Here is a 26,957-nt window from a genome sequence, read left to right as displayed (position 1 = left end):
CGCCCTCGCTCACTCTCTTAATTCATTTAGAGAATCTTGATCTCATCTTCTCTGCCATCGGACTCCCCCGAGACCTGGGCTTGGCTGTCGTCTTCTCTTTTGCTCACTCTCTTAATCTCTTTTCTTCTCACTCACTCTTTTTCTCTGAGCGACTTTGATTTAACTGAGCACTAAGACGACCCCTTTCCCAACCCTTCTGCTTTTCCTGGGGTTTGAAAACACGTTGTTTATTTAGTTTCAGTGTGCATCCGCAGTCTGTCATTAGGAGTCTGTACTGACATAGGAAAGAACTGTGTGATGGTGTATGATGAAGTCTAAAGTAGCATCACATTCTATTTGGTGGGTGTTATCAAATAGGTATTTCTAATAAAATGAGGCAGAGAGTCTATCAGTAAGATGTTTGTCACGTAGTTCTTGATGCCTCAGCTCAATAACTGACTAATAAAGACCTGGAAGTGGTGTCATTGTAATGCATGAAGGGAATGACTGATCCTGGACTGGGTAATATTCCCAATAGGCAAGGAGAATGTCCAAAGACATTCTGACCTTTTCTGAGACACATGAACAGTAAGGTTGATGTCTACAGTCATTTATTTACAAAACTAAATTTTGTAATAGTTAATAATATACTTTTGGAAATGCTACCCAAACAGCGAGTGGCAACAAGATTCAGCAAGGTCTTCTCATATGTGGAATTTGTTCAAGCCTCTTGGAAATGCATTCCTCTTCGTTCTTAATGAAGCTGCTTGAGAGAATGCCGAAACTGCATTAAGGAAAATTGGGGTAACCTTAAAGAACCTAAGATTTAAGATTTTAAAATAGCTTTTTGGTCACTGCTCAATGCCATATGTCATTTTATAATTTGGATACCTTCACTCTTAGAATAGAAACTGTCTATGACTAGGCGTGCCCAACTATTTATCTAATAATGTATGCGTGATGTCTCCAACCAAAGTCACAGAGCTAGGACCTTGGATTGGAATGACTCTTCAGATGTTGAACGTGGTAACATCTCAGGTCAGTATATTTAAGGCAAAAAAAAAAGTATACATTTAGGTTTAAATTAAATTTAAATATAACATGGGAATATAGAAACAGAGATATCACCTTAACCATCACTGCAACAGATTACTAACTGCTTTCTGCAAGACACACTGACAGCAAAGAGATGTGCACAGATAAAAGACGTGCCTCTGTAACCACAAGCTAATGTGCTCACCACAAGCCAAACGTGTTTCCTCTGAGCTAATGCAATAGAAGCTGGTTTACAGATATGAGACAGGCATTACTGTATGAAGAATTATGATCAGATGTGATATGTTTTATTTTTATACAAATACAAAGAACTGAATAAGGTTGTTGTTTGAATGCTTTCCAACTTTACAGATGGAGGAGAAAACCTTCAGTTCTCTAACTTTCACTGTGGCTTAATGGAGTTTGGTTGTATTTGAAACCATTTTGGTCAATTTCACTTTATGCATTTGTTAGGAATTTCTGATACTGCTTAAAACAGCAAATAACAGATATATAGTAATAAGGGTATGGTGCAGTGGTATTATAGCTTTTAAAGTGTATTTCCACATTTTTTTTAAGATTAAGGGCACTGAGTGGTTAGAAGTGAAATTTGCCGTTATTGTGTAACTGAGTCATAACTGGTTACAGTGGCAGTGATAGGAATCAGACATATAAAGCTTTTCATAGCTTTTAAAGATACCTCATGTGGTTTCAAAGCCAAATCATTATGAAAGCATTGCCTGGTAGGCTTTTGTAGTGGATTTCTTTTTTTTGGTGACGCTTTTCTTTATAACACCTTGCATGTACGTTGTCCATTACACATAAAATGCGCATGGGTTTACTGTTCTTTTTTTTTTTTTTTTTTATAGGAAGTAAAATGGCTGGACTTTCCCTGAGGACACTGCAACCTTAATGTGGTGTCCTCTCCTTGACTCCCCAAAGTCATAATGAGTATCTTTTTTTATCAATGTTTCCACATTGAAACCTTTTTACCAAACAAATGCATATTGGCACATGCTTTAGTCTTTGGTGTGTGGTCATAAATACTTCAGTCAATAGGTCAGGGGTGAAGCTGTGGTCCGTAGACATGCTTGAACCTGTGACTCTGGTATGACCCCAGACTGGCCTCTGTTTAGTGAAGGTCACTAGTCAATAATACAGGGGACGACTGTGTGTGTGTGCAGGTGTGCACAGTAGATGCAGTGGAACATGATTAATTGCCTGCTTCTGTCAACCCTTCTCCCAGGACCCTTCAGGCAGGCGCACACACACTCCCTCACTCACCCAGAGGAAGGCATTGTTAGTTTATTAACAGAAATAAACACATGACCTTCGTATGGCAGAAATGCATTGACAAGTCCCATTACTGGAAATGGGGACACAGAAAGATGGGGTATGAAGGGTATTAGAGAGGTGTGTGTATGTGTATTTTTGCCTTTGCATCATAATTTCTATGACAAGGCAGTTGAGCGAGGCAGCAGATTTGTGTGTGTGTTCAGTTCAGAGTGGCTGCCGAAGTGCTTATCTGGTTCTCACACACTCTCTGGTGTGCAGATTTGGAGTTTTAATCTGTTAAATGGTTTTCTGTAACACAGGCCGTGTTCGCCGCTCAGCTAAACACTCCAGATTACACGCCTTTGATTGAATTCAGATCCATACTTTACACTCACACACTGATGCAGGCTTATCTCACACCACCGTGAGCACACACACACACACACACACACACACACACACACACACCTACACACTTTCTCACAAACACGTTCCTACACATACAGTCATAAAGATGAAATGCCTGTCTCACCTCTTCTATTCTCAGCCCTCTACATTCTCCCACACTCAGACTCAGCTGGGACCCTTCACACTCTTCGCTCTTTCTCTTCTGTCTCTCTTTCTTTCTATCTATCTCTCCAATTCCCCCTCTCTCACGGTTTTTCTTTTCCTTCCTTTTTTGTTTGTTTCTGTCTCGCCCTGTATCTGTCTGTCTTTCGTTTTCTCTCTCCATCTTTCTTTCTCAGATATATGCACACCATCTCTCGCTCTCTCTCGTGTGCATACACACACACAGTCTCTCAGCCTTTCACCTACTCTCTGCCTTCTTTCACCTCTCTCTCGCATTCTCTGTCTCTTGCCTGCTTACTCTCTCTCTCTTGCCTTCTCTCTCTCTCTCTCTCTCTCTCTCTCTCTCTCTCTCTCTCTCTTTCACTCTCTCCCCCTCTCTTTTGATCTCCTTTTTCAAACACTACAGAACCAACAACAGCTGTACAGTGTGACATGTGTTAATCATTATTGTAATAATGCCTCTAATACATACTGCAGTGTTAGAGTAGAAACCACTGTAATATTATATTCCTTGTAAGTGTGGAATGCATGCCATGATTTAGTAGCTCCAATCAGCAGAGAAACCGTACAAGGAAAGTTGTATCTGAGAGCTAGGGCCCAAGTTGGATGAAGGATGGATAAGGAACAGATTGAAATCGGAATAAAGCGTAAAGGCTTTGTACTGTTATTACTTTGAATAAAAGTTGGAGCTCTGGCTGCACAAAAAAATTACATTAAAAAGAGGAGCTGAAATGGTTATTCAGCGTGATTTGATTCCAGAACAGTGTCAGTTCCGCAGGCTGTATTTGGGCTGAAACACTCTCTAGAGCTCTGCAATTGGAAGCATGTGGACCGTGGTGACATGTCACAGCTAGGACCAGGACTTTCCCTCCATGGGAACACAGCTCAGTGAAGCGCATGTAGATCCGAAGCAGTAAACACCAGCGGCCTCCAGCCACAGGCTTTCAGCAGCAAGAAGAGACACTTCAGATTCAGCTCAGCTTCAGCACCGCTGTCGTTCCACATGGCTTTATTTTAGAAACAAGCTCACAGTGGCCTCATTTGTACTGTTCATATTTTAAGTCGAGTGATGTAATGTGTGACGTGGAATAGCGCAAATTTAACTTGGGTAGCCTAATTTTAGAATGCAGGTCTATTATTTATTGATGTTATATTAAGTATTTAACATTCAAAGTTTTGCATACTTTCATCCCTAAAACCATCTGGGTAGTGAAAATGTGCAGCACAACCAGTGTTCTTTATTCATTCATTTATTCATTGTCTATATGTGAAACTTTATTTAAGGCACTCTACTGGCTACAGCCGAGTTGTACTGCTGTACTGTCCCCTTAAACTATAGCACCACCACATCCAGTTTGCCATATGGAAGCAACATGGGGGAGAACCTAAAAACTGAGGCCAACCGAGCAACTTGAGGATCCTGTACCAAAGAAAAATGCTCTCTCTCTCTCTGTTTTGATTTTAGTGAAGACGACACTGAACATAAGTCAAATGTAAACGCTGACAGCAAATAGTTTCAGCCACCAAAGTTAATGCCAACAGTCTATTTCCAAACTTGAAGCACAATCACAAAACCAAATATGAATAGTGCATGGCTCAAAAAATGATACGGACAAGGTCCCAGCAATACTAGAAAAAAATATCCCAGCTTTTATACTTGAGAGTATTTAGAGTATGAGCCTTGTCAGTGAAACTAGGAGGACAGCAAAACCAAAATAATGTAATGCCCTATTCGGACTGCCCCCCCCCCCTCTCTCTCTCCTGTGGATGTAAAGTTGTTATTATTGCCTGAGTATCTCAATAGTTTTAATCCCGTCTGAATAGACCATTTCGGTGATTTTTCTGGAGTGCGTGCTCCCGTTTCAGGAAAGATTCCTGAGCCTTTTACCTACTGTAAAACAAGCAGTAAAAATAACCCCAGGTTACACTAATCCCGTCTGAACTGAAATGTTGGGTAATATTGTGTCATATCCTGGAGAAAAGGAGTTTTTTTTCTTTCTTTTGCTGATTTTCTCCAGAACAGAGGAGCTGAAGGAGGCGTTTAGTGATGAAATATACAGTTTAAGGAAAAGCTCAGCGACTGAACGATGCACCATGCTAAAATCCACAAAATGACTTGTGGGTATGTTTTGTCCACTCTAGTAGCCTTCATACGTGATATGAACGTGTGTCTTTAACATTAAACGGTTTATAATATAATCGTTTATGATAACTGTGTGATGGATTAATACTTTTTTTTTTTGCCACCTTCTCGTCCGTTATCTGTTATAAAGGACTAGAACACAGTCGTTTAGGGCTGTATGTTTTTGGTGGGAGGGCTTATCTCAGAACAGTTTTGACAGTCTAAATACTCCACTAGCTCTGCTGCATATGATCTACACTGTGTGATGGCAGTGAGTGAATCAAGTAGCCCCTCCCATCTCGGTTATGGTGCATTCACACTGGATAAGAAACTGCGGTGAAAAAATAACAATTACTGACGTCTTGTGAAAAAATTGCATTACCACGTAAAACCAATTCCATCTGAATAGGGCTTAAGACTTTAATAGTTTTTGAGATATGGGCATTTTCTTGACTTCTTTCTCTTAGACTTATTTTTATGTTTTTAATCCTTAACTAAAGTCCTAGTTTAATAGTCACAGTTCTCCACAGTAGTAGCCAAAGTGTGGACTAGTTTCTTTAACTAGTAGAAAAACATGTTTGGTCCATGTCTTACCTTCAAAACCTGAAATACCTCCAGACAACAGACACTGCTCTTTTTTTGGCAAAAGTTCTTCTGGGTCATCATCATCTACTTAAATGTCTGGTATAACTTCTGGTTCAGAACTTCCCCTGTCCTTTTTCACTGTGCTCAACTCCACTAATACTTGTGCTCCGTTCCATTCGTGTTTAGCGGCACAGCAATGAAAAACATCCCCTGTGAAACAATTTGTCACTGCGCTGTGTTCCGAACCTGGTTAGGCTTTTAAACTGGTGTGGCCGGTATATGAAAAATTCGTATAACCAAAAAAAAAGGTTTTCGGTGTGAACCGGTATACCGCCCAGCAGTCGCAGTGAAATTTTGACACTAAATTTTGACACACTGCAGTCTCACTCTTGCTACTATGTCACACAGGGGTCTTTTGAAAGGCCTCAGCAGAGTGTTTGTGTAGGATTGAGGTTGTATATAGCTGTAAACTGGTGTGAAATATTTTACCGGGCAGTGAGAGTTTTATCTGTTTGTACTTGCTTCAAATATTCTAGTAAAGATATAAGAGAATTACTGAATGTGTGCGGAATGTGTTTTACTACATATCTGGACTGAAGCAGCAAGTTTGTGTGTGTGGGGGTGCGGGGGGTTGGTATATAATGTGGCCAGGTGTATTTGCTAACAGCTCTAGTGCTGTGTATTTATAGTCCTCGGCCTTCCTGGGCAGACACATAATAAGCAGTCTGTGCCTTAGCCAGAACAGGACACACGCGCGCGTGCACACACGCGAACACGCGAACACGCGCGCGCACACACACACACACACAAACATATACACATTAGAGTAAGGCTTTGCATGTGTGGATGTCTTCAGACTTCTCTTTATCTGCATTCCTCAATCATGAGATGATTTTTGAAATTATGTTGATTGAGAAAACGGGCCATGCCCATTAATCAGGGGATATCATAATCAGAGTAACATGGAAACGCACAGAAGAGCAAATACAGAAATGAATAAAAGACAACAAAAGGTTAACTCTGATCACATTGTCTGTAGTTAATTTGCCTACCGTCACTCTCGTATAATTTATAGCTCCGTATGAAAACACAGCTGCTGTGAACATCAATGGACTAATAGACACAGCAGAGGAAAGACTTCTTTTTTGTCGTAGAACATAATAACTAGAAAACGCTTAGAAACTCACCATGTTAAGTTCTTAGCTAAGACAAAGTCATTCAGAGTTGTTGGACTAAAAAAAATCTGTTCTGACTTTACATTGTAGAATTAAGAACCTTGCTTCTTGTCACAGAACTGAGGAACTGAGAGTCATTTCCACATCAAAACTGAGGCTTAACATTTCAGTGATTGAATGATGAGAAGAATGAAGTTTGCTTTCGGCTGAATTTGACATGAATAGCTGAATGCTGCTATTTCTGTTTACTTTGACAGGAGGCCCAATGGCAAGTTTAGTTTTAAGGTTTTAAAAGTTCCTCCAGTGATTGTGGCTTTGACACTTGGCCCTGTGTGTGCACCCCTAAACCCCACCACCCATTTCCCTTCACACACACTAAGTCTGTCCCAAAACCTAGTGATCTGCCTAAGTAGGCACTGACTACATAGGCTGCTGTTTATGTAGGCAGCATTCTGACTGCTGCTCTTAGAGATTGATTGTGAACACAATGTGTTCCTACCCACTGCATGCAACCAGTGTTTACTGACCTCAGCGGTAGCTAGCAGCGCTTCGGCACGATGGATTCTGCTCTTCACGTATTTATCGCAGTTATAATTACTTAAACTCTGGAAGAAGAGCGAAATAGACAGCAGTTGTGTTTGCATTGTATCATGGGATTGATTTTGCAGCTGAGGGGCTGTTGGATGCTGCCCTAAAATTCAGCCAGATTACGGTTTCTCAGTAGGCAGTATGTTTAAGGTGTCTAAAAAATTGGGACAGCGTACATGTCGGATGTGTGCACACTGTGACGTAAAGTTCTCTCTATGTAGACAGCTCACTGGGTATTGGGACAGACCCATTGTTTCAGAATGTTTCTTTGGTCATGTGACTATGGCCAGCTACAAGTATCATTGGAACAATCTGAATGCTTTGAGTTCTGTGCTTTGTGTGTCTGTGTGAGGGAGAGAGGGATTTATCACATCTTTACACTTGAATCTGAGATCTTGCGTGTTATTTAACTCTTACAGTTCCAGGCTTATTTTTCAGTAACTTTCTGTACTTCAGGGCAAACTGTCAGGTTGTTCTTAGATTATAGGATTGCACAACTGAATTTGGAACAACTAGCAGGTTTTGGCTGCTTTAGGTGTTTACCAATGTATACATATCTGCGGAGGCTAATGCATGAGTGCTTATAAATTGTAGAAATTGGGATTCAATTATTATTATTATTTTTTAATTATTTCTATAAAATGTTTTTTTAATGGGAAAATAAATATATATAAATGTAGACATGAACAGAGTAACACGGGATAAAGATCAGAATCACCTAAAATCTGCTCTTCAGGGTTGCATTGATTACATGTCAAAATTCAGTGTGAATTATCGATCAAATCAAAACATCTGTTCAACCCACTGACCAAATGTAAAGTGTAAATCACTGATTTTTGTATGACCCTGAATTCTTAGCTTTGTGTAAATGATTAGAAATATTGTATTGCTTGTTGTGTGTAGGTGTAAGAAAAAAAAATTTTTAAACTCTCATTATTGTTTCTCTCATTTCTCACGTTTCTCTGCAGCCATATTATAAATTACAACCTCAAATACATGTTGACATACACTAACACATACAATCTCTCTCTCTCCCACACACACACACACACACACACACACACAACCACACAAAAACTCACTTTCATTGAATCTAATCAGTGTGTGTAAATCTGGTAAATCTGTAGTCATTGGTTGCCCTCTGTCAGCACACAGTCAGTTTATATTTGACACATTAGAGACTAAAGCTCTGTTCGTTGTCTCTCTCTCTCTCTCTCTCTCTCACTCACTCACTCACACATGTGCACACATACACTCATTCACATACTTGCTGTCTCTTGACTTCAACTTAATCCTTCTGAGTTCAGGCGTGACTTATCATTCTCACTGCTGCTTTTTTACCTGATACACACACTGCTCACGTCCTCTGGCTGCCTCTCTGTGTGCGAGTGTGATTTTGTTTAAGTGTGTGTGTTTGTGGTTTGATGGTTTGACCAGAAGTCTGTGGTACAATAGCAGAGTCTGGCTTTAGGCCAGTGATGTACTGGTGTGTAACTCACATTGAGTGTGTGTGTGTGTGTAAGAGAGAGAGTCATTGACTGAATGCCAGAACCGAGAGGGTGATTTACCACTCTGCTACCTGCGGTGTATTCCGTTGGCTTCATCCTCTAATGCATTGTATTGGCAGCCTTTAGGGCCTGACTAAGGGAAATTGGGTGCTCTGCTTGTCATTCTTTGTCTTTCTTCACTGGTTTAAGGTCTGATTGCTCAGATTGGGAAAGGAGGATAAGGGAATGTAAATGGTAAGCTCAGAGGATTGAACATATTTTTTACACATTGATTGTTTGTAGTGAATCTGATCACTGTGTGCACAGCTCCAAATATTGCTTTGTTTCTCTAAAGCAAGAGTAAATACTCTAAATCCGATCACTGATGACTGTATACATATAACTACAGTAGCACAGATCTGATACCAGCTACTGGTGTAGTAGGGTGTAATAGTATAAGGCTGTAACAAATCTGTCCTGAAATAGCACATACTATCATTGAGTGATGTCATCACATCGTCGGTAGTGCATTTCTTACTGTGGATTAGTCGAGTGTTTGAATGCTTTGAGTGTGATTGCATACTTTTTGATGCGTACAATAAGTAGCACATTTTAAATCTTAGTGTTTTTTTAAAAAACATGTTTTGGCTTTACTATCAGAAAACACTTAATTTTTCAATATTCTATGAGATGAGGAAATAAGGGTTTTCCTGTGTCTCTACATGGAACCATAGGTTTTATTTTACAGTTGTGCCTAACCTGGCCTTTCTAGAGAAACCGGTGACTGGGGGCCTATTTGAACTCTGGCTCTGACTCTGTGTCTGTGCCTCTCTGAAGGTAACACTGGCCCCTGGCCTGCAGGGAGAGAAAGGACGTTTGTTAAGCGAATTGATACCCAGCTGACTCCTACTTTCCTCCTTTTGCTTCTTTTTTCTTACACTCCCTTTCTTCTTGCTCTTCCCGCTAGGAGGTAGAGACCCCTCTAGACGGATTAGGAGAGAGAGAAAGGAGAGGTGGGGGAGGAGAGACGGAAAGAGAAAAGGATTTTTTTTTTTTTAAATGTGAGCTTGGGCTGTGAGCATGAGCTTAAAGGACACACACACACACTCACACACAGGGTGCTGGAGAAAGTGGAACTAGGAAAAATTGAAGGGTCTATGCGAGAAGAATGTAGCGGGTAGCCACGTGCGTATGTTTTTATGGGTCATTCTGATTGTGTGCATTGATAAGCAGGTGTAGTGATAAGCTTCTGGATAGCAGTTTCCTATTCACTTTTCCACACAGAAGAATAGGACAGACACACACACACACACACACACACACACACACACACACACACCAGTTAGAGAAATCAGAAAGATGCCTAAAACATGCCTGGAACTCTGCTATTCCTATGTGACATGCTCATCCAGTACAAAAATAATTTGTGATTATTTTGACTGATCTTATGAGTGCGATAATTAAGTGTGACTAACAGAGTGTGTACAGCCTATGCCAGACACATCACAGCAGCGTCTGAGATTGAGCAGCATGGTCCTTGAAATTGAGATTTCTGAGCACTTTTGTAGGATTGTTGTGCTAGAATACTACTTATTTCATTGTATACTGCTAATGGAAAGCAGTGATTGCTGTTCGCTTGTTGTGTCAATTTGTTGTGTATCTTCATAGAAAAAGCATGGAATGAAATATGCTCTGGGGCAGCTGAAGATGTGCTTAAGGTCAATATGCCCAGTGTGAACTGTTGGCTAGAGGACGGTAAAGCCCCAGCATTTTGTTGTAGAGCAGTGTATTTGTTTTGTCTGTGGTAAGGGAGGGATTGTTTGTGTTCCAGATCAGTCCGTAGTGTTTCAAAACCCAATATGAAGCCTTCCATTTTCTTGTTATTAGCGTCCAGTATCTTGCCTTGCTTTATAACACAGGTTTTGGCAAAGATACTTCAGTTAACATTTTTGAAAAGAACTGAAGACTTAGAACTGGCTACATTCTGTTGTTTCTTCTGTGGCTTTGCTTTTTCCAGGTAACCTTTGACTCTAGAATTAACCTCCAGACTACAGGGTCTTTGACTGTGTCAGTGGGTTTGCCTTTGGCATCCCGGATCAATTCTCCAGAACAGTTTGGGATGTTTTTACAAAAAAGGAGAGGATCACTAGTAGGTGAAGCTGAGAAAACAAGCAGTTTGCTCAGAGGCTGTCCTCATTTTTTCAGGGCTGGGTTTATGACTGGATTTTAATTTGAACTTGGACTTGATCTTCGGAAGGAAACTCACTACTGGGTCTATGGAGTTCCAATAGTAGAGAATATATCTGTTATTAAAACGGTTCTAGGTTGATTAATAGAGTTGAAGTTGTTCTTTAATATTATGACTATATCATTTGTAAACAACTATTTATTTAGCAAAATCAACAGTTTAAATCGACGCGATAACAAGGGAGAACAGATCTCTGCTTCCCTGTCCTACCGCCTATGTACCAGCCATTAGCAAATCTGTTTTAATGGTAAAACATCAAGAAACATTTTGTACATGCTCGCTGTGTGTTTGCATCACCCGCCACGGTTAGTGTGGTTTTGAAGATGAAGGAATGGTTCTGTGGCTTACTGGGATGGGTTTTTCTAGCCGGGTTTATGGCCAGAGCATCTTTAATGTGGCTCCCAGGCAGTGCGGCGCACACGCTCGGTGTCCGATTTTACAGAAGCGATTGCATGGCCATGATTGGATTAATCCATTCAAAGCGCACGAAATGAGATGACCTATAGAAAACACCATTATCGTTTTCACTGTAGAATTTTCCACTTCATCACGCTTATTGGATCAGGATCGTAATGGGATGAGGTTGATTCAGTTTTGTTTTTTGTGCGTGATCAAGTGTTGATCGCCGCCAAAGCATTTCATCACATCATGTTACTGTTTAACTGCGTTTAAAAAGCCCTTTGAGTGTTTTTGTGAGTTATTTTTTCGTTACCCGCTTCCTCTCCGCAGAGTGTTCGGAGTTTTGGCCGCAGAGAATCAGCAAGCCTTTCTGCTTAATGCTTCCATCAGTGTGTGTTTGTTTTTTCCGCTGCCTTGAGAGCTGTACAGACAAGAGCGACTGCAGAGTAGAAACTTCATGTTCAACCACAAATCACTGAATCCCAAGGAACCATAAAGTAAATACATGTGGGCTATTTCTATAGAATGTTTATACTATTATATTTTTTTTATGAATTTTGCTCTGGATCACAGGGATCAATTTGATCTCCACATATTGTCACTGTGTTGTGACTGTTTGGTTTGATGTTAACACTGTTTGTGTATTTAAATATCTCTCTGGCTCCAGTCAGGTTTGTTCTTGTAGGGCGTCCCCTCTAATGGAATTTGGCCTGTGTTTAGTCTGCTTTAGTTTTTGCTCTATACTTTATTCTTCTTCCATCTTCATCTGGTGGCTGGAATGACTTGTGTTTGGCAGAGAAGTCTCTAAGAACCTGCATAAGACCAGCCCTTTGTGTCCTTCATCCAGTCATTAATTGATTACTAAATTAATTAAAGTGGGTTTATGCTTAATTATAGATGGCTTACATTTATTTATTTATTTATTTATTATTATTATTATTAATATTACTTTTTTTTCTTACTAATGATCTGATGACCGATGTTATTGCTGAGATATCTGAACTGGCCTTATCATTAGCATTATTTACTTTTTTTGGTATCTAGTTTGTGGTGATGTGATTTGGCCTGGAGCAAAGTCTCTCTTGGCTACGGTCGGGTTTGGATTCTAAACCCGGTTCTGCATGGATTTTCAGCCTTGATTAAAGCTCTCGCACTGAATACATTGCTCACATACACTTAGCTTTCTTCTTTCTGTTTTGCAGCCTCTTCAGATCGATGATAATTTCTGCGGACAGGACTTTAACCAGCCTTTGGGCGGCACCAGCACGATTGAGGGCATGCCACTCTTCATAGACAAGGATGACGGGATGACCTCGGTGGCAGCCTATGATTACCGTGGCAACACTGTGGTCTTCACTGGTACACGCACCGGCCGTCTGAAGAAGGTAAGAACAGACTCCTCTTTTTCTGTGCTGGGCACTTCTGCCATCTCACTATGACTGTGCTTCAAAGGAATTTCCCTGTTTAGCTACAGGAAGGCTTTGTTTTCTGGCAACTGGGCTGTTATTTGTCTGCTTCCTGGACCTTGGGGCTTCACAGACATAGTGTTTAAGAAAATGGGCCGTCAGCACATGTGTATGAGATAATGGGCTTTGTCTGTGAATGTGGTCTTCTCTAGATGCATTTCATGAAGAATGTTTTTTATGTTGGCAAGATATCTTAAGCTCAGAGGAAGGATAATTTGATAAGAATGTCTCTGAATTCTCCTAACAGACAGGCTTGGTATTGGGATTTAGTATAAGCATTTTTCTTCTAATCTCTGTCTGCTGGATATGTGCCATATGGTCAGTTGCTGCTCAGTCATTTCAGGGCTTTTCTCTGATCTTAATAAATGACCACAAAACCAGCTTAAAAATGCTGGACACTGCAGACAGACAGTGATATTGGTGTGTTTGTAACATTTTCTACAAGGTATTGTAGAAGTCTCTCCTTTGGGATGGATTTTTGTAGGGTGCCTGTATGTGTGTGTTTTCTGTTAGATAGTGAATAAAGATTAAAATTGGATAGCTGTTGCTGCAAAGCTAGAAAATGTATTTCAAAGTGTTTGGCCTTAGGTCTCTATCCAAAATAGCTCATCCAACCCTCAAGATTTGTCACAAGTAGGGAGTCTCCCTTTAAGGTGTAGAGGCTTAGAAATCCTACTTTATGAAATTCCCCTGTGGAGATTATCTTTCCTCCAGCTTATATATTCCACATATGTTCCAGCTTGTCAAGGTAAAGATGGATAGAACAGGTAGTGTATTATGAGGGGAAGTAGGATATATAAAGGTTTTTTTCCTGTATGTAGAATATATATTCAATTAGGCCTGGACATTCATTCAATATCAATATATATCACAATATAAATGTTTCAATAACAAGGATATGATTTTTAACACATATTCAATATTTCAGTATACATTAGCTGCATCATCTGTCACTGACAGTCATTAGAGGGTGCTCTCGTCAGTTCAGTACCATTTTTTTAATTAAATTTATTTAATTTTAATTTAAAATTAATATTGACAAAGCCAAGAGGTTTGTTTGACGGTGATGTCATGTTTCTTTTTTTTTCTTGCCAGTTTTTCTGTGGCTTTTTATTGTTTATATCGATATTGGAATTATATCGTATCAAACTAAATTAAGAAACATGATATATAATCCACAAGATTGACTGCAGTGCATGGGAAAGTGTTTTCAGTAAGAAACCAGTTTGTATCTTTCATCATCTGACTGCCAGTATGGACATTGTTGTATTAACATAGGGCCTAAGATCCCTTTAGGAAGGCTTTGGAGTAATGGCTGACTTACCTAGGCATACTGTTAATCTGGATTTTCAGTAGTGTTTTTGTCTTGAAAACAGATCTCTGGATGACCCTCATCATTTCTGAGTGTGTGTATATGTGCTTATGTGCCCAGCAAATGCTAAGCTATGATAAATTAACCCATGTGGTCTCATTCTCCATCCGTAAATCAACTGTTCTTTAGTTGAAATGGAGAATGACTGGTTTTGGCAGCCTTTCATTTCTAACTGTCCAGTTTCCGCCACGGAGTGTGAAGACACGTGGTTACACAGCTGGTGAAGCTCATTGCGAGCTCTTGAAATGCTCCAGCATCATTCTGGATGCAAGAGGAGACAAATCACTTTGATCCCACTGTGGCTTTCCTAGGTTAGAAGATCTTGGAAGCATTATTCAATGTTATGGGACGTTGAAGACTGAAGAACTAGACGCTTCCGTCCCGTATTTAGATTGACATGCCTCATATGCTAGAGCTAACCGAGCCCTGTACGTAGCTAGTGGATATTTCCATATTCACATATGGTAGGCTCGCTCTTTGACATTTTCATTATGTTTTGCGTATGTGTGTGTGTGTTGGGGGGGGCGGGGGGAGAGATTGGTGGAGGCAGAAGAGACCACTGAGGCATCACATGATGGATTCACTGAGATGTGAAATGGAGGACAGTCTGTGGCCAATACCCAGGAGCGAGTGAGAAAGAGAGAGCGGGAGAATGAAGAGGGTACTTGAAGATTTAAGATGGAGATGGAGTTATAATGGAGCTTTGTATTTCATGAGCTATGCTACTTATGCTCTCCTCTCCTGTCCTCTCTTTAAGAGGTTTTTTTTGCTTCTGAACACAGCACAGTGGTGGGGATGGCCGTCTTTAGCATTTTAAAAAATCTATTATGGGTTATTTATTATATTGCCAAAAATGCATTACAACAGTGGTTGTAATATACATTGTTTATGTGTGTGTAATTTGTGATGATTATATAATGAGAGAACACTATCAGACTAAAGACTAAAGTAATTTTATACAAAAAAAGCTGTAAATATGTCCTGGCACTGTAAAGCTTGGCATGAATTCACGTCCAGCTTGTTGTGAAGTCAGATTTTCATGTCTGTGTTTCTTGAAGTCTATTTCTTGTTTATATTGAGAAGTAGTAATGTGACTGCTTCTCTAACCAGCGCAAGAAAGATGTTCTCTTTCTCTTTTCCTCCTCTCATTCTGTCCATGGAAACACTTCCACAGCTCCTCCGAGAGCACTCTTTAGCATCACTGACCCTTCTCCTGCGAGGGCCTCTCCTCTGCCCCGCTGTGTGGGCCTCTTGATTGTCTGGACCTCGGAGAGCTCTTCAATCAGGCTAAAAGCGATGGAGCTGCAGCTGACCGAGCGGCACGGCAAGTGGGCAGAGACTGGTCAGCGATGGGGTCCCCTGTGGTCCTCACTGAAGCTCAGAGGTCCTCTAATCTAGCTGTAGCACTCCACTCAAGAGCAAGAGAGAGAGAGAGGAGAATGTACATGAGAGATGAAAGACAAGAGCTATTTAATTAACTGCATTTACATTTTTTAAAAACAAATGTTTATGAATTATTACTGGGACAGTAAATGTGAAAGTTTGGGTTTGGAGCTCGAGCTGAGGTAGTAATGGTCCAGTCAGAGTGCTCTCTGTGTTTGAGTGTGTGTACACCGGCCTGCACCAATAAATCATAATTAGTTGCTGTGATATTCACTGAAATACTTATTTGAAGGCTGAAAATTTGAATGTTTTTTTTTGTATTTGGGTTTAAAATGTGGTACTTCCTGAACATGGCGAATCGATAAAGCACATTGCATTGATTTTATTGTTTAAATAGTTAATCCAGCCTCATTTTCTAAGTGTATTTGTATATACAGTACCAGTCAAAATTTGGACACATCTTATAAGTCATTGGAATAGGGCTATCCACTGTATAGAATTATAGTCTCAAACACATTAAGGCGGCGAGCAGTTCTAAAAATTAACTCATGACAAGGCCACAGCTCTTCACTGAAAACCATTCCAGGTGATGACCTCATGAAGCTGACTGAGAGAACGGCAAGTGTGTGCAAAGCTGTCATCAAAGGAAAAGGTGGCTACTTTGAAGAACCTAAAGTATAAAACATATTCTGGTTTGTTTAACACATTTTTTTTATTTACTACATAATTCCATGTGTTCCTTCATAGTTTTAATGTCTTCCATATTCTTTTCCAATGTAGAGAAAAAAAAAACAAAGAAAAAAAAAAACATTGAATGAGAATATGTCCAAACTTTTGACTGGTACTGTACATTCACAATATGGGGAAAATGGCCCAAATCCAAGGAAACCCTCCCTGAGTAGGTGTGTCCAAACATTTGGCTGGTACTGTATAAACAAATCAAACTTGAAATTTTGATTAGAAGATATAAAATTTCACAATGCATTGAAACAACGTAACGCTTAAAGGTCTTATAGAAACACTAGATATTTTTACCTTAAAATAACAGCTGATCTGGAATAGAGAGAAAAGGGCCTCCGTCATTGCTGCTTCTGGCTCAGCACGGAAGAAACGTCACTATGTAAATGTTAGAGCAGTGTATGTAACAGCCGCCCCCCTTTTTTATTTATTTATTTTTTAAATTACATTTTGAAATGTTTTGTGGTAAAATGTTAGATTGGGGTACACAATAGTTTTCTAACAATTTATGACTGAAATATGATTGAGTAGTTATCAAATTTGAAGTCATTGTTAGGTCAGATGTTTGCAGCATGCTTCTCTGCAGTGGTGTGTGTGTGTGTGTAGGGAAGTGCAAAGCAGGAGGGAGGACACCATTCTTGGAGGAGTTTGTGAGGCTTAGCGAGCTTCTGAACAGCCAGAGAACAGATGGAGGCACGGACTGTACAGTACAGCTTTCCAGACAGGCTCTCTCTCTCTCACACACACACACACACACACACACACACACACACACACACACACACACACACACACACTCTGCTTCGGCAAGTCTGCCGTTAATACATTTCTGCCCTTCCACCATGATAACGTATACACAGATTCATGCTGTTATCTCTGTCTGGACAAGTTCCCACTAGTTATGTCTTTTGTCTTTCTCTGTAGGTGGCTGTCCTCACTGTCCTTTTTCATTTTGATTTCAATCACCAGCTCTCTCTCCCTCTCTCTCCTTTCTCTTCCTCTTTCTCTTCCTCTTTCCCTGTTGCTGTAGTGTCTGAGTGGGTTGAGTAGGTCATTCCGACACATTGTTTTCTGAGTAAATGGCTTTGCTGTCATCCTGAATTAGTTCAGTCAAGCACACACTACTCTAGTCTCTCCCTCTCTATATATACAGTCTCTCTCTCTCTCTCTCTCTCTCTCTCTCTCTGTGTAATAAGGTTGTTAATTATAGCCCCATGTTCTCATTAATATTAATTTGGTCTGTCTCTATCACACTGAGGAGCTTCTGGTTCTGCCTGTAATCACATGAATGTCTCCTTTCATTTGATGTAGTAGCCTGTGTCACAGTTGCCATCCCTGCCACTGTAGCAAATCTCTAACACTTCTGTAGAATAACTGCAGTGGTGGTGAAACCGAGAGAGAGAGTGTCTCCGTAAGAGTGGACCTCTCTTGTTTCCCTGAGCAGCAGCATACGTATGTGTGAGAGAGGGAGAGACGTATTGTTATGCTATTTTTACGCTTCAGGCACATTTAGAGATAGCAGACTGGTATTGGTAGTGATAAGTATTGGGCAGATATCAACAGAGAATTCCAGATAAGACAGCGAAAAACATGATTCTGATCCAGTCCTGTAACAAATCTATTCTGAAACATCACACACTCCTCAGTGTCCAATGTCATGCTTTTTACTATTTGCTTGTTCTGTGCCGTATAGTAATAAAGGGGAAAAATACTAGATTGGTATCAGACAATACTGAAGCTTCAATCAGATTATGACAGATGTAACTCTGGCTCATGATTGGCTAGTTGAATAGTGCAGTTGGGGTTGAGAGGATTAAGGTTAGGAGCACAGATGCACATGTTTTAGGTACATGTTTAAAAACCAACCAAAAAATATAAAGAATAATCATTACACATTGTGTCTGTCAAATCAGAGGATTGGTTTATACAAATGATTTATTTTTAAGGTGTACAAAGAACATTTTCTTCTGTCCTCTCCCTACCTCCCCTCCCCCAGCAGAGTGTTTCATATAATACATTAATTCTGTTTATTAGGTACTCCTGCTGCAGTGTAAACAGCACTGCTTCTTTAAATGGATCTCTGTATTCTTTACGCGATGTCAGCGAGTGCTGTTTCTGATTCGAATGTACAGACATTTAGGAAGCGCATATGGACACAAATGAATCTTCTCTGTTCAGTAACTTACCAAGCAGAATGAAGTCACCAGTCCTCGACTCCTTTTCTTTTTAATGATGCAGTCGTTTACCCAACTCACCAGAGAAGGAAGGAATAGGATCCCTTCATCATGCAGCGTTGCACCACCTCTCAGCGGGACTAATCTGTCAAGATGAAGAGAAGTAGAGGGACTAATGCATAATGGATGAGGAATAGCTTTACTGGACTGGGTTTGTTTAAGAGAGGCCTTAACAACGCGTGCTGTCCGGGTTACGGTGAATGTGCTGCTACAGCACCACGTGTTCCAGTTTTATTTTACATGTATTTCAGGAACATCCTTTCATTATTATTTTTTTTCTTCTACAAGCACAAAGGCACACCCAGAGTCCAAAGCAATTACTTAAATGATACTGCTCTGTGACACAGAGTCCAAAGGAGAGGCCATAATTGGAGCTGCAGAGGTAAATTACCTTTAGCCCAGAGTGATATACACACACACGCACAGACACACACAGACTTGCAGTAATGGATCTTCAGCCCATTGCTCAGAGCCCCACATCTCACTAATTACTGTTTTAGCGTTTAAAGAACCTGTTTAGCCAAATGTTGTCAATCAAATGAGAGGGTTCACCACCCAAAGTTTGCTTCTTTAGTTTTAGTCTGGAGCCACAAGGCTAATGTAGCTGACAAGTAAAGGAAGCCAATAAACACTGTGAAGAGGGTTTGTCTAAATCAGACCCTGTTGGCCTCAAACCCTGAAAATGGGGTTAACAAATCTGTAATAGAATTACTTATTGGCTTTCTGACACTTGCAAGATATAAATTACACTACTAAGGTTTGGAATCACTTGCATTTTCCTGATTGTTTTATTACATAGAGTAACCTGTGGAGTTTGTTTGTCTGTAAATGTTGTACAGAGCTTGTCAAAGGTTTAGCTGCTTGGTGACATAATGGGTTTTGTTGCTGTCACACAGCTCCAAGATTCTGAGGTTTTGGGTTCGAGACCAACCTTGGGTGACTCTACGAGTTTGCTGTGTTCTCTCTGTGTCTGTGTGGGTTTCCTCCGGGAGCTCTGGTGCTCCTCCCACAATCTAAAAAGCACATTGGTAGGTGGATGGGTTAAGTGTCTGTAGGTGAGTGTTTGTGGAGCCCTGTGGTGGACTGGTGCCCCATCCAGGGTGTGTTCCTGCATTGCGCCCAGTGATTCCAGGTAGGCTCTGTACCCACCGCCACCCTATACTGGATAATTAGGTTATAGAAAATGAATGAGTGAATGAATTCCAAAGGTTTTTTTTTTTTTAAATATAGAAGAAGGCTAATTAGTTAAATATGCAATAATATGCTCTGCTGTGAGACTTGAAATTTGACCACATTTTGGTCGATTTGCCTTTTAGCCTCATAACTCCAGGGCAGCAGTTAAGAGGCAAGCTTTGGACACCAAGCATGTTTTGACTGATTACATTTGGACTAAAGGCAAAACTGGACGTAATTGCCAAATTGTTTTCTTTCCCAACTCTGTTTGAAGTCTGGACCAGAGCAGCTACACTCCGGTGGTGTTAGTTGCTATAATAAAATTCTCCTGAACCATGTCCCCACAAGTCAGTCATCTTAATGTGTTCAGCTGCGTAACCCAAAATATCTAAATACACATCAAACGTTCATTTCAGGCTTATATCTGTTATGACTTTGGTATAAAAGGCTATCTGTGTTTTGAAATAACTTCAAGATCTGACTTGATCTCCATCTGCATCCTGGACACTGTAGTCCTCATGACCCTGTCTGCAGCAGGACTTAGTCTGGAATGAACTTCCAATCCCATAAATCTCTGCTTCCTTTCCGAATCAGCCCAAATGACGTGCTTTATTGGCTTGCCGTTGTAAGGCTCTGAATAGACAGGTGTACCAACCCCCCAAAACCCATTGTGCACTTTAATTGCCATGTAAGGAGTCTGACCCAGTGGAACAGCTCAGGAGATGGGACTGGGGGGGCTCAGTAATTTCCCTTCGCTCAAAAACACCAACATGATAAGGTTTAGTTTTTCACCCTGGTGGGATTAGGCCGGAGGTCAAAGGTCAGAGAGTTGGTTCTGAGAGACGATTGAATGAGAATCTTCTGCTTATTATCGTCATTGTGTTCTTCCTCTTCCTCTCCGTATCTTTTAATCCTGACACAGATGAAATGATCACTCTTAATTCATCTAATAAAGGCCTTTGGAGTTTAAACACTTACGTTAATCTACTCCTCTATTTCTTACTGGACTAAATGAAGGATTTGTTTTTTTATATGAATTGTACTGAGCTTATTGGATTAAAAGCATTGCCGGTTAATAAGCACCTTTAGTCGCGTGGCTATCTTCCTCTCCTTTCTGCTGTACTATACTCTTAAGGGCTTTTCTATAAGCGGCAGATCCACAGCAGTGCTTTTGGATTTTAAGATCAAGTGTGCTGTTGAAAGCAGTTTGTACAGGAGTGCGACTGCGCTGAATTTCTATTGAGGAGAAGACCACAGTTATTACTCCTCTCTGTTCAACCCCTTTTCCCCCCTTTCTGTCTTGGTCTTTGTTTCATCATTTGTTTAATTTCCAGCCTAAATGGCTGTTAAGTACAATGTATTCATTTTGTGGCAACAGGAAAAAGACCTAAACACACATTATTAACAGTTAATTGCACAGAAACCTCAACAACTAGATATGTATTTTTTTTTCAGTATTCAGTATATCCGCTCTTTCTACTTTCTTACAGCTCACGTTCTATTAGGTAGACGTCTCTGAAATCTGCAGGGCTGTTCGCCACACCTCCAAAAATCCGTCCTAGAAGTTGGTTGCAGTTTCTAATTATTGTTATCCAAGTAATGTCAATCACATTTCCATTTCTGACCCTTAACTTTTGAGTGTTGAATGTGTGTTTTTAAAGTCACTTTAATCTGTCTCTCTCTGTGAGTGTGTGTGTGTGTGTGTTGGGGGGTGGTGAGTCAGCATGGTTATCACATGCTTGTCATATGCTGCTAGTTTTGCTCCAGGTTCACATGGCCGTGTCCTAGAAACACACACACACTTACAAAGAACTCTGTCTTTTACAGTTATGCCTGGAATCTGATAAGATTCTCCATGGTCTTCCAAATTGAGTCGGTCTCTCTCTCTCTCTCTCTGTCTCTCTCTGCCGCACACACACAAAAACTGTAGCTTTTCTCTTTGACCTTTAAATTCATTCAGTTTTCTTTGTCCCTGGACTGTTGGTCACAGAGAGAGAGAGAGAAGAGAAGGAAGTGAGAGTTGGTGAGAGAGAGATGGAGAGCACAGCTATTGAGAGTGAAAGCTTGTCATCTTTTCATTTCATCTTTTCATTTGTACTGAAATATTCATGATTATCCTGCTCTGACTGCCCTCTCTGAGGGGGCTTTTAATTCCTGTCACACACTCACACACTCTCTTCCTCACACTCTCTCTCTCTCTCTCTCACTTGCATGCTGCTGCTGTCAGGCACAGAGATGAAGAGAGTAGGATTCCTCCCTCCTCTCAGTGCTCTGTTTTGCATACGGTGTAAAAATCCAAGCATTAGGGCGACTCAGTATGTTGTTTATTAAGCATTGGAACTTCCTGATCCAAACTAAAATCTACATGTACGGCAGGGTGGGCCAGAGATGAGAGAGTTGGGTTTTTGTTTGTTTGTTTGTTTGTTTGTTTTTTAATAAAAGCATAAAGTAATGTCGTAACTAAGGTGAAATTTTTAATTATTCTAAAGCCAGTCCTTTAAGTTAAGTTGTATAATTAATGTGATATTGGCTTTTGCAGAAACAATGTGTGCTGTAATAATCTTAAACCAAGTGCGGTTCCCAGGGGGTTGTGGTAGAGGGTCTTATGGTATGTATAGAAAGACCAGCCAGAAGAGAGATGCAGCTGTCTTGCAGTTAGTCTTGAAATGACGAGAGACTGAATAAACACCTGTTCAATACACAGCATCAATACGAGGGCGAGATCTGAGTGGGTTTTTTTCCTTTGGTAACAGTACTTTTTCACAGCTGTTTATATCAAAAACACACTTTATATCAAAAAGGCTTGCTTTATATTTATCTGTTGAGACGTCTGTGTCCTTTCTGCTGTGTAGAGCTTGTTCTTAATGTTTTTAGAGGATAGTAAATAAGTGCTGTGTGGTCCCTGACTTATGCTCAGTGCTGTATGTATACAGTCTACACATGCTCCAAAATAATCCACTCGGGTGGTGCTGGTGTGAGAACAATGGTCCTAAAGTGTGGAGAGATTGGGATGGCTTTGTTAAAAAGCTCTGGTTGCAGGGTCAGTCCCAGGCTCTGGAGGATGCTGTGCGCTCATTGTTTATTAGAAAAACGCTTTTCCATCTCTCTTTTAAACATTTGCTCTTTAGCGACTGTCAAACCTTTCCTTGAGAGAGAGAGAGAGAGAGAGAGAGAGAGAGAGAGAGAGAGAGAGAGAGAGAGAGAGAGAGAGAGAGAGAGAGAGAGAGAGAGAGAGAGAGAGAGAGAGAGAGAGAGAGAGAGAGAGAGAGAGAGAGAGAGAGGAGAGAGAGAGAGAGAGAGAGAGAGAGACTAGCAACTAGTGTAGTGTAGAGACTACACTAGCAGATATCAGATTACCCATAATCCACTGTATCGTTTGGTGAACACCCGCATGAGGTAGTGTTCAAAAATCATTCACTACCCTCCTGAATTCCATTCCCTATAATAGGGCACTGTATAGTGGATAATAGAGGGAATAGTGAGTAGGGAGCCATTTCGGACACAGGGTGAGTGACTGTTTATTGTAGAGAGAACATTCAAAGACCATTTGAGAGGAACAAAATCAGAGATACTGCCCTGTAGTTTCTGTTGTCCAAGCTGTCTACAGTTGGCTCTTTCGGCATGGGGCCCACTCTGGTAGACTTGAAAGGTGGATGGAGGATAACCTGAGGACAAGGGGCCGTTTATGATGAAAGCGATGAAAGGAAGGAGGTCTGGAGCAATCATCTGAAATGGCATGGGTGGAATAGGCTCCAGCGGACAGGTGGCTGGATTCTTAGATGTGAGAAGCTGTAGAATGTCATCTGTGGTAAGTGGAGAGCAACAACACAGAGATGTAGGAGGAGGATGGTGTTAGATGGGAGGTGTAGAGGCAGATTTTGTCAATCTTCTCTTAAAGAGGGTTGTGTTTTAATATATTGCAAGATATTTTGACACATGTAGAAGCTAGAATTGTTCCATTATCCATACTGTGCAACACACACACACATACACACACAGGTTGCAGTGTAAATAGGCTGTGTACTCTTCTGGCTGAGTGCACTATTGGTCAGGGCTGGAATATGAGTGCCTCCAGCAGGCTATCTAGATTTCCGCTATGCTATATTTGCTTCGGGATAAGGTGTGCTAAATGACTTCTCTTCCCTCTCCTCTGCTCTTTTCCTCTCCTCCCTTCCTCTCCCCTCTACAATCCCCCCTCTCCGCCCCACCTTTGGGCAGTTCTGTCCGTCTTAAATGAGAGACGATAAAGGAAAAGAACGATTGAGTTTCCATCCGCCTCAAGCCTTCCTGTTCTTCTGATATTTCAGTCTTCACACATACATCATTCTCTCTCTCTCACACTTTTTCTCTCTCTCTCTATATATCTCGCTCTTTCTCTCTCTCCCTCTCTCACACTTTCTCTCTCTCCCTTACTCTGTCTCTCTCTCTCTCCCTCCCTCTCTCACACTTTCTCTCTCTCCCTTACTCTGTCTCTCTCTCTCTCCCTCCCTCTCTCTCTTTCTGTCTCTGTTCTCACTCTTTTTTTTTTTGGTCCCCCTCTTTGTCCCTCCACCCTATTGTTTCTATGGTAACCTCAGTAGAGGTGTTGTCAAATCTGCTCAGGTAAAATAGCAGAGCTTTGGGATTTGTGTGTTTTGGTGTTTGTGTGTATGCGTACGCATATGGAAGGAGGGGAATGGCTACTCTTAATGACAGCCAGTTATGGACTGATCAAAACACTCTCCAAAACATTAAGACCACCGGTCAAAATGTGCTATACAAGATGGCAGCTTGTGTCAAACTGACATCCTCATGAGAGACCAGACCCAGTGTTTCCCATTGAGCATTGTACAGTACATCACACTCCCCCACCAGCATTTCTTTCTGAACAATTATGTGCATTTGAGTCTGTATCTTACACTCCTAGCTTGCATGTGTATTAGCTTATTGTAATTGTGTTAGTTTGGGTTTGGGGGCTGTAAGTAGCATAAAAATGCATAGGCAGCAAGCTTTACTATCCTCATAATTAGCTGTGTGTGTGTTAATGGGTTAAAAGACAAAATGCACTGGCAGCAGCTTGCTTGTCCTGCTTTATTGGATGCTTTCTCGCCTGCATGCATTTCTGTATAGAGAAGTGTGTGTGTGTGTTCTCATGGGACAGATAGAACTGCAGTGAGGCTTGACTTTCATTGCGCAGAAACTCTCACTACAGTAATTGTCCGTTTGCGGCACAACATAAAGCCCGAACGTGAAAGGGGAGTTCCACCGGTTTTCAGATTTTTATGATTAAATAAATGGTCAAGATGCATGCCTTTTAGATGATTTCTTTAAGGGCTTTGTTCTAGATGAAGTCAGATTGGTTCACAGCCACAGTGAAGTACCAGGCGTAGGGTAAAGTCGTTGCTACAGAGTCAGGTCACAGAAAATGAATACACAAAATGACTGAGGAGACTCCACATGGTTACTGAGAGATTTATATGTATTTAAATATTATTAATTATTAATATAACATAGACATGTGGCATTTTTCCATTGGTCAGTGTTATATGATACAGTTCTGGTACTAATCCAAACCTAGAACTGTCTACTCCCTCTTATAAAAACATTGTTCACTTCCTATTGCAAAACAGATCTTGAAAGTGGGCAGAGTATCTTGAATAAACGGCAAACACAGGCGGTAGCAACAAAGGTGGAGTTCTGATTTTCCTTTTACCCAGCATGTGGTTTGTTGTTGACACAGACAAGAGATTGTGAAGAAGTTTCACTTTCTTTGTTTTGTGAGACGCTTAATCTGACCATTGGAACCCCATTGCAAGTAAACTCTGAGAAATCACAGGGAGATACTTTCTTTTTTTATTATACTCCACTCTGATTGTGGTTGGCTCTGCTTTTCTTACCATTTACAGATAAGAGCTCACCCAGAACCTTCTGGATTGGTTTCCATCGTCAGTGGGATTTTTAAAAATGGAGTTAATCTGTCATTATAAGACATTGAACGATTTTCCAATAGTGATGTACGGTATATAGGCGACAGATAAATTATTTGGTGATATGTGGATTTTTTTTAGTTATTTAGTTATTGCGCATATGAAGCAAGTATCAGTGTTGTTCATTACCCGCGCGCGCGCACACAGCAGGTTAAACGACAGAAAGATGCTCTCAAACACCACAGTGCAGGAGCACATCTTATATAAAACACATGAAAATCGATAGTGTCATTCAATATCTGAATATATTACGGAAACACGATGATAAACGATTACAAACAAACTCACTCAAACACACTCTCCCTCGCTCTCCAAAACATACCCGGTGCGGCACTAATTAGCGCCCCTCTAGAAACCACTCATGCGGAACCAGCAATAAATATTTAATAAAAATATAAAGAAACTGCAACTAATATACTTAAAATATAACATTAAAAAGTACATACATGTACAAATACTGAGGAAAAGGCTTGTTCTATGACAACCTAGGATAAAATGAATTTGTTTTGCTTTAATCCAATGTGAATTTGCTTTAGTTACAAAAAGATAAAATCATCAGTTATTCATATAAGCTACTACAAGGTGCTAAGTATCAGTTATCGTATCAGCCCAAAATATTCAAAATTGGTGCATCCCTACTTTCCACCTCAATGAATGCACTGTGCACAAATTCTGAAAATGGGTGAAGCTTCCCATTTAATGTATTCAACCAGCACAGGGGTCTCATGCTTTATTTCATTTTCCTCTGTATGTTTTGCACACTGGCTTTTATACAACTACCATCTACCTCAGAGATTAGTTCATTACTGCCGTATGGTCTAGAAATGTTATAGAAGGAGCAGCACTGCTGCATTAAACAGATGATGTTTCTGTGTTAATAAATAATTGAGTCTTTATGTAGACTGTCGTATATTTAAGCAGCTTTACCTCATTCAGGGTCGATATATAGATCTATACAGCATGAAACTGGAGGAAGGTTATTGACTGATATTAAATTTCACAATGAGCTGTAGGATATTGGATGACTTCTGGATTCATGAGGAATGTGTGAAACAATGGATAACTGTATGTGAGAGGGAGGAGGGGAGGGAGGCCAATGTTACATTTATTTGATTTACTAAACAATAGTCAGGGGAGTTTATCACGCTCTTGTAGAGGCCTG

General features: G+C 40.5%; 1 protein-coding gene across 1 annotated transcript in view; it reads left to right on the top strand.

Annotated features, from left to right (window-relative positions):
- plxna1b (plexin A1b) overlaps positions 1-26,957 on the top strand; it is a 172,264-nt gene that overhangs the window by 37,015 nt on the left and 108,292 nt on the right. Inside the window, exon 3 of the mRNA XM_066662771.1 lies at positions 12,666-12,848. Coding sequence (XP_066518868.1) covers positions 12,666-12,848 — 183 coding nt within the window. The remainder of the gene's footprint in view (positions 1-12,665; positions 12,849-26,957) is intronic.

Source organism: Hoplias malabaricus, chromosome 3, assembly GCF_029633855.1.
Source record: "Hoplias malabaricus isolate fHopMal1 chromosome 3, fHopMal1.hap1, whole genome shotgun sequence".
In the NCBI taxonomy this organism is placed as follows: domain Eukaryota; kingdom Metazoa; phylum Chordata; class Actinopteri; order Characiformes; family Erythrinidae; genus Hoplias; species Hoplias malabaricus.
The sequence above is the reverse complement of the archived record's forward strand: the minus strand, read 5'-3'. Positions and strand labels throughout refer to the sequence as shown.